This window comes from Colobus angolensis, unplaced genomic scaffold (assembly GCF_000951035.1).
Source record: "Colobus angolensis palliatus isolate OR3802 unplaced genomic scaffold, Cang.pa_1.0 Scaffold3, whole genome shotgun sequence".
Lineage (NCBI taxonomy): Eukaryota > Metazoa > Chordata > Mammalia > Primates > Cercopithecidae > Colobus > Colobus angolensis.
The window spans coordinates 1,631,673-1,646,127 of NW_012116265.1; the positions used below are offsets into that span (position 1 = coordinate 1,631,673).

The window sequence follows — 14,455 nt, forward strand, 5'->3', positions numbered from 1 at the left end:
GCCCTCAAGCCCCGTCTGAAGCATCCTTGAGGCCTAGATTGGCTTGATTTTCCTTTCCAGGCTTGCACGCGGGCGTCTGTGAATATGACAGTTGCTGTGCATTCAAACCAACCTCTGCTATAATGGAAAATTTGATGCTACTTATTTGAACATAAGCAGATCAGTGAGAGAGAGTTATTTGTACAGGAACTTAATATGTTGAATTTCAGAGCTGGAAAGGATGTTGAATATTATGTCATCCAACTTTTATAGCATCGCAGACTGAGACTCAAAGAGAAGGAACATTTTAGACAAAGTTAAAGCGAGTTGGGTCAAGCTTCCAAGTCTCCTGTGTCTCAGTCTAGTTTTTTTTTTTTTTCAACACAAGGGGCGCTGGAGTGGTGGGGGAGACCGGGATATACCAGCCTTGTTACAGAAACCCTCTGATGTGAGGGGTGCCAGCAACTCTGACATTCCTCTGCCTGGGAGGGTTGTTCTCTTCCTGGGAGCACAGAGCTTTGAGAAGGATGCTCATAGATCCTAGCATGGTACCATGTGGCCCAGCCACTCATATTCACATCTGAAAGGAAGGCTTCTTCCAGTTATGCCTGAACTCCTGCCCTCCCCTGGCTAAACTTGCCTTTCCCTTTCAAAATGCAAGTTCCATAGCCACACACTCTCTGTTCTGTGTACCACTGGAGATGCTGCTTTTGCAGAAAAATGAGGGGTTGGGGGGGCTGCCTTTTCTCCAAGGTACCCCTAGTGAAGGGTACCCCCTCCAGCCCCTGCTGCCTGCCTGGCCTTGGTGATGTGCCCAGCTGCACTCTGGGAAGAAATCAGGGCCAGCCACTGTACAGCCAATGGACCTTCTGTGCAAGAGCTGCCCTGCACTCAGGGGCAGTGCAATGGGCCAGGTTAGAAGTAGCCGGGACTTAGAGACAAAACAGAATCACAGGACAGGGCACAGAATCTGAGAAGGGCTAAACAATAGGTAAGGGATCAAAATGGGTCTCGGAGGTGGAGTCCTTCCTGGCAGTAGGTAGAAACCAGGCCCAAGGACTGAGGCTCTAAGCCGGCCTCCAGAGTCCTGGATGGCCCATGGTTCCAAAGGAACGGGGGGACCAGGGAGGAAACCTGGTGAGATTTGGGGAGGTGGGGATAAGGACCAGTTCCAGCTACAGTCAGATCAACTGGTCACAGCAGGAGCCTGTACTGGTGCCATCTCGGAGTCTGCCAGGAGGCTGGTGATTTCATTCACTACCCTTACCCCACAGGAATGAATTCTCCAGCCCATCGTCACATCAGCTTGGGGTGTTGAGAAGTGCTTTCCCAATGACATCAGGCTCCCCATTGATGGATACATGTTACAGGGAGGTCACATTGCCCAGCTCTGCTCAAAGGATCCATTCACCCACAGTGCCGCCACTTTCCCTGGCAAGGCCAGCTATGGCTTGGAAGAGGTGTGTTTATCCAGAGTTTTATGTTCACTCTGGTGCAAGGAGGAGATCCAGGGTGAACTCCAGCGTCCTCATGTTACTGGATTCATGGGTCTCCAGGGTCATGCTGCCCAGCTCGTCCCAGCCTAACTGGCTCTTGTTCCTGACAGCTGGACATATTCATTGTTCATGGAGCTGGCAAGGAGCCTATTGGAGTGATGCTATGGATTCTTCTTACATGTTAAGCAGACTGGACCCTTCCCGGGTAGTGGAGCCTCTATATGGAATCTTCTACTTGAATCTTAACTTTGGATAAATCTTAAGAGCCGGATAATCTCAAATCTTAGAGCTGGGAAAAATTGGAGAGCCCATCTTGGACAAACCTTAGTGTTGAATCTTAGAGCTGGGAAAAATTGGAGAGCTCATCTTGCCCAACATCCCACTCGAAGCAGAAATTTCTTCTGCAACTTTTAGGATAGGTTCAGGTATTTATGGGACTGAGATGGGTTGAGGAGAAGAAAGATTGTGGGGAGACTGAGCCTTGTAATCGAGACAGCATCACCATCCGTGACACTCAGTAAGCACTGTCTTGGCTCTTGTTCCCCTTTGCTTCCCTTCATAATCCTGTTTGGGAAGAGCTAGGCAATCATGCCACACTAGTAGGGGCATCCTTGAATGAGAAGGAGACCTGTCTCACTTTGTGTGCATTTCTGTTTCCAGACATTGATGAATGTCGCTATGGTTACTGCCAGCAGCTCTGTGCAAATGTTCCTGGATCCTATTCTTGTACATGCAACCCTGGTTTTACCCTCAATGAGGATGGAAGGTCTTGCCAAGGTATGTGACGTGCATGATAACTTGGACACGATGTGAGACACTAGCTGCAGCCTTCTTCAGCACCTGGCAGCTTATGTTTGTGGGAAACACTGCTGCTACGGTGTATTCCCATTCCTTGTCACTGCCCACCCATCCCCGTCGCTGCAGAAACCCGAGACCTGAACCTTGCTATGCGAAGCATCTCAAAAAGTGCTCTGAATATGGCACTTTTTGGGGTCCTATGAGGGTAGGACCCCAATCCTCCACCAGCTGGGAGTGTACAGTTTCATGGATTTGCTTCTTTTCTGTGTTTACTATCCAGAAGTAGCCTTGCTGGCTTTCTGGCCTCATCAGAAATTTGGTTCCATGTCCCATAGCCTAAGTTCAGTTTCTGAGGCCTGAGTAGGGTTGGTCAGGGTCCCTGACCCTCCGTGAATCATAAAATAAACACATCCATGCTAGGCAGGGGTGTCGTGGGCAATTCTGAGGCCTCTCACTACACTTTTCCCTCCAACCTATGCCAGGACGGCCTGTTCCTTAGCAAAGGGTGTAGTGGTGGTGGTAACGTCCCCTGCTACTCAGCATGCCCCCACAAAACCAGACTGAAACAAAGGCATTTTCTGGCTTTCACATGATCACTTGAAATACTAATAAGTAAGAAAAACAAGTTGCATGCCTATTGTGGTTTCCATCTGAAGGTTTCTTCTGCTCAGGAAGTGAACGGGGGACTTAAGACCCAAGGAATTAGCGCAAATCCTGCTTTGGCCCCCGGCTTCCCCCTCAACTTTCAGCTCCTGGCCCAGGCCTCCAGCCCCTGGCAGCTGCTTGGCCCAGGTTGGAGTTGGAGGCAGTGCTGTGACACAGAATAAGGTCTTTGTCTGGAGACCTCAGGTTTTGCGAGGCCCGTTTCCTTGTTTCATTCACCCTTGGAGTTCTGGCTGGCCGGCTCCTGGCCATCGAATTTGGAGGATATTATGTCTCCTTTACTTTAATTGTAGCTAAATCGTCAGTAAACAGGAAGGCATCAGTGTTAAAGAGTTTGATCCTGGATTCTTTCTAAGTCTTTCCTCCAAAGCTCGTTCTGCTAATTGTTCCAAGAAGTCTGGACTGTGTTCCTCACACCAAAAGAGGTCATTTTCTTCTGAGAGTAGTCGCCAGGCCGGGAGGTTGAGGAAGCGGATAAACAAGGGCCCTTCCTTCCCACTGGAGCAGGAGCAGGCGCCTGGCTCCCTTGCTGCTGCGATAAGCGGCTCAGGGCAGATGCAGGCTTCTCTGTGCCAAGGCCTGAGATTGGACGTACCGGCCACAGGCTGGCACAGTGCACCCAGTACCTCCTGAGGCATAGCCATGCCCAATCCAAAAGGCACCTGTGTCCTTCAGGTCTCTGAGGGACAGGTGTGTGAGAAATAGCAGATAATACACCTGGCAGTGCCAAGTCCACAGCATAATAAAGCAGCAGGCCTGGCACCCAGGCCTGGGTATGGGCACTTGGCCACTGGGATGCTGCATCAGCAGGGCTGATGGGCAGCACAGGGTGTCACATACTCCAGTAAGCTTTTGCAATCCTGACTCTTCGTGTGTGGGAGAGTGCTTTGCACACTCAGAGCATTATCACGTCTGTTCATCTCACTGAACTCTAATAATAGCCTCGTGAGGTCAGCAGGCAGGTGTTTGTGGCTCTGCTTTACTGAGGAGGAAATCAAGGCTCAAAAAGGTTAAGCAGCTTGGCCAAAGTCATGCAGCCAAGTGGTAGCAGAGCTGAGAGTAAAACCAAGGACCCAGACTTCTTGTCCAGCAGGTTGGAGTGGGGCCCGGTGTGCCCTCAGCAGATTCAGAAGGGCATTTGGAAAGGGCTGGCAGGAAAGGGCAGTGAGAACCCCAGGTGGGCGGAATCATTTTTGTCGTCCTGCTCTCAGAAGCAGCTGAGAGCAATGAGGGGGTAGAATGAGTTCATTCATCTCCGAGTGGCCAGCGCCTGGCCAGAGGCTGAGGCCACCAGCCCTAACACTTGCCAGCACTGTCCTGTCTGAACTTGCACTCAGTGGCTTAGCACAGTCGACATTTTCCTACCCGCTCCTGTCCCCAGTGAGGAAATCCCAACCTCCCATGGGCACCGGTGGGGGCCGGTGTCTTGCTTGACCCTCTCTCTAGATCTGTTCTTTTATTTATCTGTTTTCTCCCTGAGAGCTCCAGAGATGCCACGAGGCAGGAACTTTGTGGCCATGGGATTCGCCTCCCCTTTAAGAAAAGCCGCTCAAGCTGCTCATCGTGAAGGCTTTTAGCTCTGAAAACACTGACATCTCTTTTCAGAGGCCTAAGAGGTTTACCTGGACTTGGGAAGAGGATAGAAAATCTCTCAGCTGGAACTTTGGCCATTGGTGTATGGAGCATTGTGGGATGGTACTTACAGTGGGTCCAGCAATGCCAGTGGGAAAGGGGCTTTTCCCTGCCCTCCCCGCACCATGAGCTGTGCAGAATGAATCTTAGTTTTTATGGAAAGGCCCCTGACTCATGTTCCAGTTTTCATTGTGTCCTTGTTAGCTAGTGGACTTGGGTACATCTGTCAATCTTCAAAAGCAATTATATGTATGTATGTGTATTTGTGTGTGTGTGTGTGTATGTGTGTGTGTTTATGTGTGTGTATTTTTTTTGAGACAGTCTAGCTCTGTCTACCAGGTTGGAGTGCAGTGGCATGATCTCAGCTCACTGCAACATCTGCCTCTGGGGTTCAAGCGATTCCCTTGTCTCAGCCTCCCGAGTAGCTGGGATTACAGGCACCTATTACCATGCCTGGCTAATTTTTTTGTATTCTTTTAGTAGAGTCAGGACTTCACCATGTTGGTCAGGCTGGTCTCGAATGCCTGACTTCAGGTAATCCACCTGCCTTGGCCTCCCAAAGTGCTGGGATTGCAGGTGTGAGCCACCGCACCCTGCCCATACTTTTTTTTTTTTTTTCGCGACAGGGTCTCACTCTGTCACCCAGGCTGGAGTACAGTACCATGATCTCAGCTCACTGCAGCCTCAATCTCCCAGGCTCAAGTGATTCTCCTTCCTCAGCCTCCTGGGTAGCTGGGACCTCAGGCGTGTGCCACAACACCTGGCTAATTTTTAATCTTTTTAAAGAGATGGAGTCCCATTATGTTGCCCAGGCTGGTCTCAAACTCCTGGGCTCAAGCGATCCACCTGCCTCAAAGTGCTGAGATTACAGGCATGAGCCACTGCCTGAAAAATGCTTAAACAATCTTATTGATGCATAATCAGTGTAGAACAAACCGCACCATGATTCTATTAATTTTGACGTACGTGTACCTGCATGAAACCACCACCACCACACTCAAGATAATGGATTTCCCATTCCTCCTTGTGTCCTTTGGTGGTCTTCTCCTTAACCTCCTTAACCTCTAAAGTGGGGCAATGGTCCTCGTTGTAAGGATTAAGTGAGTGTAAGATCCTTTCCTAATGAGCAAAGTTATTTATGCATAATAAATATATTATTAGAATCATCATGGTTATTTGTTAACCTGAAACTTCCAAGTCAGTGAGGGTGAGGGGAGTTCACGGATGGAATGTAACAGGTGATAGGAAGGAGCAGGTGTTGCCTGGAAATTCCTGGCGGGGGGTGTTGGAGCATAGACTTACTAGCAGGTGTATATGTGTATATGTTTATATCATGTGTATACATATGGTTTCCACCTTGCCTGACTTTTGACCCCAGAAGGGACATGTGGATGGAGGCCCCGGTCCTTAAGTGCTCCCATGCTCCCAAAGGTCCTGGATGGAGAGCCTTGGTACCTGCGACTCTGGTCTCCTAGTGGTGGTAGATTTAGTTGCTGGTGCTTTTTCTGCCTAGTTATTGTGGCTGTTCTGTTGGGAGGACAGTCAGCAATGTGCCTTGGCTTTCCACAGATGTGAACGAGTGTGCCACCGAGAACCCCTGTGTGCAAACCTGCGTCAACACCTACGGCTCTTTCATCTGCCGCTGTGACCCAGGATATGAACTTGAGGAAGACGGTGTTCATTGCAGTGGTAATGGGCTTTGGCATTGGAAACTTCCACCTGTACTTGGGGCCTGGGCAGGAGTTGGGGGTTGAAGGGCAAGGGCTTCCTTCATAGGTGTTTCCTCTCATTTCCTGGACACATGTCTAGTTTGGGACATCCTCCGGGGCAGTGGGGTCACAATCACACAGAACAGAGATGAGTCACTTCCCGAAAGGTGATGTGGAGTCTCATCTTCCTTGTCATCTGACCCTTGATGCAAAAATCAATGGGGCTACCTTCTAGGACAGAGGTAGGGTTGATGAGGGAGAGGAGTCACCTGATTTGGCATGTTGGTTTGAGAGCTGTCTGTCCTCACCCAGCACCGACTCAAGTCTTGGCGATATCACAGAAAGTACTTACAGAGGACAGTGACCCAGGAATAATAGCATATCTTATCGGGCAGGGTTGGGGGGAACATTGAATGAATGAGATCATGTATGGAAGCACACATGCTCTGTGAACTTCTGAAATCATCAGTGCCTCACTCCAGGCCTGGCACCCAGGGAACATGCCAAAAAAAAAAAAAAAAAAGATCTGGAATCAACGGATAAATGATTGAATGTTGAATGAATAAAATCATAATAATTTGTTGTGAGAACATAGATGTGATGGGTTAGTTGACCTTTTATAAATTCCTTCCAAGCCCAAGGAAATATGATTTTCTGCCCATGCTAGTTTATGGACTCTATTATAATTTTCTTATTAACTCCCTCTTTTTTTCCCCTAGAAAGTTCAATTTTTTTTCTTAGTTAGAAAAATATTACTGGATTGTAAACTCCTTGAGAATAGGGACCACCTCTTACTCATATTTATCTCTGTAGCATCCCATATAGAGCCACACACAACTCCTTTTCTTTCTTTCTCTCTCTTTCCCTTTCTTGCCTTGTTTTGTAAAGGTTGGATTAAAGTACACTCCATTTCAGCCACTTCTGGCATCATCAGCAGTTGTGAATTAGCAAAGTCTAAATTAATAATGCTTCACTGTGCTTTTCAAAATAAGTGGGCCATACACTAGGGCGTGAAAAATCTTTTTGTCCTGCAGAATGGAAAGTTTCCTAATCCGGGTTTTATTGTAACAGGAACTGACCCAGGTCATGAATGGAACTTGTGTGATAGTCTCGCTGACGCCCGAAGTGTTCTGGGGACAGAGTCCCATGAAACAAATGAACACCTCTCCCTAGGGCCAGGACAGTCAGAGCCACAAGCAGGCAGTTACAGAGAGCCTTGGGCTGATTAAATACAAGGCCCAGAAACAGAAATAAAATACTCTCAGGCATGAAAAGCCACTTTCTTCCTAGATTTCAGTTCCCTCCATGGCATTCCTTGGGGAATTGGGGCCAAGGAACTAAGAAGTGGGGAAAATCTAACATTATGTGGTGAGATGATTTGTTTCTCCAGAATGCTCTGTTAATCCACAGATGTTTATTGCCCCACTGCATAGGCTGTATGGTAGAGTCACCCTGGAGGAGCTGAGTTCAAATTCTAGCTCTACCATGTACTATTTTTCTTGAGCAGGTCACTCCCTGAGTCTCAGTTTCATCCTTTGTTAAAAAAATCAACCAGTCAACCAACCAACCAACCAACCAACCACCCTCATAGAGTGGTCAAAAATTAAATAAGTTGGCACAGTCCAGAGGGTGACCCAGCTCCAGGCTGGTTCCAGGCTGGCTGGAAGCTGCAGCTTCCTATGTCCCAGGGAGGATCCAAGGTAGGCGGGCCATGGAGAGACAAATATTCCTGTCTACCCCACACCACTCTGGACTTTTCTCTTTCAAGGAGGTTTTTTTTGGACACAGTGGAGTTTCAGTCATTACATGTTAATTTACCTTCCCTAAGTGTAGGTGTAAGAGACTTTTGGCTTCTTGAGAAGCTTACATCCATGTCAATTTGGCAAAGATTTTCAGTTGACTCATTTTGCCCCAAATGGCCAACTTGTCCTCCATGTTCTCCATGATGCACACCCTCCTGAAGACTTAATGTGACCCCGGGATATGTAGGCTTTCTAGAGCAGACTGGCCCAGGATAACAGGGTGATGGAGAGTCTGTTTCTGCGTCTTCCTACTTAACCCCTTTCTGCACTTCCCCATTTCCCGCAGGCACTGTTATCCTCACTGTGTTATCACAGCTGGGTGGCCCCTCCGTATAGCCCCAGACCCCTCCTAGCCTTGTCTCTCAGGGATTTGCTAAGCTGAGCTATTCCTGGAAACCATGGTGGGTTCTCATGTGGAGGAGTGAAAGTGGCCTAATACATGCTCCCTGCCAGAAACTGACCTTGTATTTCAGCTTTACCCTGGAGGGTGGAGACACAGCCCTAAGCAAAGTCTGGGAATTGCAGACCCAAAGATAAACCGAGTAGGGTCTGCTAGAGCCCCTCCCTGCCCAGTGGGAGTTGGGAGTGGGTGCTACACTCTCCATCTGCCCTGGAGCTAACCCTTCTTGGGCTATTGCCCCAACCTCAGGGCTCCCCAGCTCCACTGATCCCTCAGCACTGTTACTCAGGGAGACATTACAGCGTCGTGTTTCCAAGTGTAAGATCTAGAGGCTGGGTTCAAGTCCCAGCTTTCCTCCTCACTTGTTATCTGTGAACTTGGACAAGTCAGCTAACCTGTGTAAGCCTCAGTTTTTCTTCTGTAAAATATGGAGAGTAATAGCACCTCCTTCATGGGGTTGAGGTGAGAATTAAATAAGAGGAGGCATGTAAAGCATTTAACTCAGTGCTTGGCATGTAGGGAGCCTCAGGGATTGACAAACGTCACTACTACTCTACTGAAAGTATGAATGGAATCTACAAACTTAGACATAAAATAGGACACTCTCAGTTATGATGGGCTGGAGTCAGAGACCTGGGGCTCTACAAGGCTTCTGGGGGAGGTGGGGAGGCATAACCAAAGCAGATGTTACCTGAGCACACTTGACTTCAAATCAGCATCCTAATTCTGCTGGCTGATAACCCATCACCTGAGGACCCCTGAGAGAGACAGGAAGGAGTTTTTCCTTCTGGGATGTGAGAGGCATGAGGCATGTAACACCCGGAATTATCTGATGGTGGAGAGGCAGCTTCTTTTGCGTTGACACCCTCTCTGGGTGACTCCAGCCACCAGTGGTCTGTGAGTGAGAGAGTAATCCAAGGACATGTCACATGGGGAAACTAGGGAAAGCAAGTTTTTGGGAAACAACAAATGTAAGAAAAACATGTTTTCTTTGGCATGCTTATCGAATGAGGTTCAAACAGGGGCTCTGTTGCCAAACTCTGTGTGTGATGAAGAGTTGGCTTTTCTGGAACGTCTGCTTCTGCATCAACCGCCATAGCCCATGCGGATGAGTTGTAAATCACACGGACAGGGGCTCCCCCTCCACGTCAGGCTGGCTGGAAGCTGCTGCTTCCCTTGTCCCAGGGAGGAGCCAAGGTAGGCGGGCTGCAAAGAGAAAAATAATATGCCTGCCCATCCCTCACCACTCCGGAGTTTTCTCTTTCAGGCAGTTTTTTGTTTGTTTGTTTTCCACAGTGAAGTTTTAATATAATTAAAATCCTGGCCTTTTGGATATATCCCTTAATTATGACTTTAGGAACAATATTGTTCCTGAAGTTGGGGAAAGGGCTGATTGGAGGGGAGTTGGCACTGCAAAAGCTGCCCCTTTGGAGGACCCTCTAGGGCCAGGGAATGTTTTTTTGGGTCTCGGGGAAACCCCCAGAAAACCCCAGTGGGCAAAGAAATCTCAGCCTCTTGGGCAGGTCAGAGGTAGAGGGCGGATTCCCCTACCTGGTGAAATAAGTTTATAGTGAATGGAAGGTGCAGCCGAGTGAGAGGCAGATGTTGGAAGCTCGATAGAGGTGGATTTCAGCTCCATGCAGGGAAGAATTTTCTGACAATTAGAGCTGTCCAAATATCAATGGGTATCCTCAGTAGGTAGTGAGCTCCCCATTGCTAGAAGTGTTCAGGAAGTGAATTGACAGCTTCTTTTCAGTAAAGCCATCATATGTATCAAGACAGTGTGGGAGTTGGAGTAGATGACCACTAAGCTCCCATCCCCACGCAGACTGGGATTATAAACAGCAGGTGTAACTTGTCACCCCAGATATGGACGAATGCAGCTTCTCTGAGTTCCTCTGCCAACATGAGTGTGTGAACCAGCCTGGCACGTACTTCTGCTCCTGCCCTCCAGGCTACATCCTGCTAGATGACAACCGAAGCTGCCAGGGTAAGGCTGTCCCGAGGGGCCTGGCTGGGGTGTGTGTGTGAGGTGGAGCTGCTTCAGGGGGTCATCTGGAGGTCCTCACCTGGGGAATCATGTGCAGCTTTGGGAAGGTGGCAGGGGTGGGGGTGTGAGTGGGTGCTGATGGCTCTCATAGTGGCAGCTCTGGACAGGATGCCTGGCCTGGTGTCTTCCCTCCCTGTAACCTATCCTTTGGCCAGGATATTGGTCACTTAAACTTCTGTAATGAACTCGGCAGATGCAGACTGCAGCCTCTAAGCGTGGCTTTCTGCCTCCCCAGGCAGATCTCTGAGGCTCCTCTGAGAACTGCTCCAGAGCTAAGCAGGACTTTTATGGCCTGGCCAGAGCCCAGGCTTTCTTACGTGGCCTAGAGGGCAGTTAGAGCATGGTTGCCAAGGAGACCTCATGCACCTGACTGCTCTGTTCCTGGAAGGGTTGGGACCCCAGACTATAAAAGGGGTGGGTCTTCTTCTGTTTGCCTGCTTGGCCTGGCTTCCAGCCCCTTGCTCTATGCACTGAGGGGTCATTGCGGAAGCGACTGACCCATTCTCAGCCTCCTTGAACCTGCCTTATCCCATCGCCAAGCAGGAATTCTCCATAGCGGTACCAGGTGACAGAAGTATCATGTGAGCTACAGATGTGAGCCATCTATGTAATTTTATGTTTTCTAGTAGCCACATTGAAACAGAAAAGAAAATGGGTAAAATTACTTTTACTACTATATTCTCTTTTCCTTTTTTCTTTTTCTTTTTTTTTTTGAGACAGAGTCTCACTCTGTGGCTCAGGCTGGAGTGCAGTGGTTCTCATTGCACTTGGCTCACTCCAGCCTCTGCATCCTGGGTTAAAGTGATTCTCCTGCCTTAGCCTCCCAAGTAGCTGGGACTACAAGCGCATGCCACCATGCCGGGCTAATTTTTGTATTTTTAGTAGTGACGGTGTTTTACCATGTTGACCAGGCTGATCTCGAACTCCTGTTTTTACTACTATATTTTCTTTAATGCAGTATATCCAAAATATTATTCCAGCATGTATTCAATATAAAAATTATTGATGAGATGTTTTACATTCTTTTTAAAATTATATATATATATATATTTAAATTAAGAGACAGGGCCTTGCTTCGTTACCCAGGCTGGTCTTGAACTCCTAGCTTCAAGTGATCCTCCTGCCTCAGCCTCCCAATGTGCTGGGATTACAGACATGAGCCACTGTGCCTGGCTCACATTACTTTTTGATCCTAAGTCATCAAAATCTGGTGTGTATTTTCCACTTACAGCACATCTCAGTTTGGATCAGCCACATTCCGAGTACTCAGTAGCCACATATGGCCTGTGGCTGCCATATTGGGTAGCACAGCTCTGTAGTAAGACCCAGCCTACCCCGTCCCCACACATCTGGCCTGGCCAATAATGCTCTGCCTCTGCTTCTTGTCTACCCTGCATTTCAGACATCAATGAATGTGAGCACAGAAACCACACGTGCAACCTGCAGCAGACTTGCTACAATTTACAAGGGGGCTTCAAATGCATTGACCCCATCCGCTGTGAGGAACCTTATCTGAGGATCAGTGATAAGTAAGTCATGGTGTCCCCTTGGGGAATAGAAACCTGACAAGGGCCTGGCTCAGGAGGTTGGCGGTGTGGTGTGAAAGAGAGTGTACCAGCCAGGAAGTCAGGGGACCTGGCCCACTACCTATGTCATGTGCTCATGTGTGTGTCTGTGTGTATAGAATAGAACAGAGTAGAATAGATAGAACAGACTGGAATAGAAAATACCAGAGTACATTGCACATAGCGAGAGTCAATATTGTTTTCTGCAACTTCTCTTTTAGTTTTGTGTGCTACTGGTTTGCAGTGCAAAATGTGTTATTGTGGGTTGTCAAAAAGTTTGCAGAACATTCCATTACAAGTTATAGGATCTGAAACACATCCCTACATACAAGAAACAACTATTTTTCAAAATGTTTGAGCACAACACACAGTAAGAAACACATACAAGGCTGGGTGTGGTGGCTCATGCCTGTAATCGCAGCACTTTGGGAGGCTGAGGTGGGTGGATTGCCTGAGCTCCAGAGTTCGAGAGCGGCCTGGCCAACATGGTGAAACCCTGTCTCTACTAAAAATACCAAAAAATTAGCTGGGCATGCCACACCTATAGTCCCAGCTACTCAGGAGGCTGAGGCATGAGAATCGCTTGAATCTGGGAGGAGGAGGTTACAATGAGCTGAGATTGTGCCACTGCAGCCCAGTCTGGGTGACAGAATGAGACTCTGTCACACACACACACACAGTGTTCTCTATCATTCCCTCACTCATACCAGAGCTATGCAAAGATTCTCTAGAAAGCTAACCAAGCTGAGAGTTGAGTCAGGGTTCTAGAATCTCCTCTTCTCTCTAATGACTTTGTTCTGGATACATGGGGTCTTTTAGAGGTTGGCTCCTAAATGTAACATGCATAAGACTCACCTGGTGATCTCGTTAGAGTGTGATTCTGTGGGTTTGGGGTGGGGCCCAAGATTCTGCCTTTCTGGCAAGCTCCCAGGTGAAATGAATGCTTCCAATCTCCCTGGACTGCTCTGTGAGTATTGAGGTGCTGGAGAGTTGAGTATTGAGGTGCTGGATAGTTCTCTAGTTGGTGCTAATCAAGTTTCTGACATCATCTTGGTCAACATTTTACTAAATCACCAGATGGCAAATATTAGAGTCGAGGATAGAATTAAAGTGAAGACAACTTCCAAAAGGTGAATGCAGTAGGACAGTGGCTTTCTGTTCCTGGCATACTAGGAGTTCCTTTTCCTTCTCTTTTATCCTTTTTTTAAACTGTCTTAGTTCCTCCTTAGCCTCCTATCTTCCAAATGTTCACACATTGACTTCTCTTGAGCAACACCAAACCCCCGCATGGGAGATGAAAGGATGAATCAGACACACCCATCCTGCCCTCTCAGAATACAGCCTCCAAGAGAGGAATTCGTGGCTTACCAGTGGTTCCCACCTTGATAACAAATTGGCAAAAGAGAGGATGATGCCAGGACAGGTGGGTCCATTAGAGACATCTTCACTTGTTGCTAAGAGCTGTGCTTCTAAGCAACCCTTTAGAACAGGGCTCTTTGACCCCCAATGTAAGGGCTGTTTGTGGCAGAGCAGAGCTCCAGGCTGCTCTTCCCAGCTTCTATTCCTGGTTCTCTCTGGGTTTTTCCAGGCCGCCCCTGTCTGTGGCTGGAGGCTGACCCGTTTCAGCTCGCAGCACTGAGCTGGAGTTACTGGTGGAGTCTCTGGCATGACGCTGACAATGCTCCATGACTCCCTCGCTCCAGGCTCCAGTCCAGTCGGACTCCGGCAGCCCCTGCCAGCTCCTTGTCCAGTTCAGGTGTCCTGTGCTCCTGCCAGTCTGAACAGGACTTGCTCATGCCTTTACCCGTGCCTAGGAATGGCCAACCTCTCTGCTTGTGTGCACATACTTCTGGCCATATGGAAGGCATTCCTTTCATCTTCACATAGCCAGAGCTGCCCCATCTTTCAGATTTCAGCTCAGATGCCACCTCTCCCAGCTGTTTGTAGTCCTCTTCAGCTGGGAGCCATCACTCCCTCCTCCAAACTTCTTTTAGAAAACAATGATTTTTCTATGTCACACATGATACTTTGTTGTGGCCATTTAGGCACTAGAGACATTTTGACTTGGCTGTTTTGATGCAGCCTTAAAAAAATGAAACTTGCTCTGGCACCCAGGCTGGAGTGCAGTGGTGCAATCACAGCTCATTGAAGCCTCAACCTTTTGGGCTCAAACAATTGTCCTGCCTCAGCCTTTTAAGTAGCTAGGACTATGGGTGTGTGCCAGTGCGCCTGGCATATATCATATACGATATATGTTTTATATATCGTATATGATATATGTTTTATATTTTTATGTATGATATATGTTTTATATTTTTATGTATGATATATGTTTTATATTTTTATATATGATATATGTTT

General features: G+C 48.0%; 1 protein-coding gene across 3 annotated transcripts in view; it reads left to right on the top strand.

The window, feature by feature from the left end:
* The window catches only part of FBLN5 (fibulin 5), a 78,923-nt gene that overhangs the window by 53,327 nt on the left and 11,141 nt on the right, over positions 1-14,455 (top strand). For all 3 annotated transcript variants that reach the window (XM_011949403.1, XM_011949402.1, XM_011949401.1), the window contains 4 exons: positions 2,136-2,252; positions 6,138-6,257; positions 10,347-10,469; positions 11,932-12,058. In XM_011949403.1, coding sequence (XP_011804793.1) covers positions 2,136-2,252; positions 6,138-6,257; positions 10,347-10,469; positions 11,932-12,058 — 487 coding nt within the window. The remainder of the gene's footprint in view (positions 1-2,135; positions 2,253-6,137; positions 6,258-10,346; positions 10,470-11,931; positions 12,059-14,455) is intronic.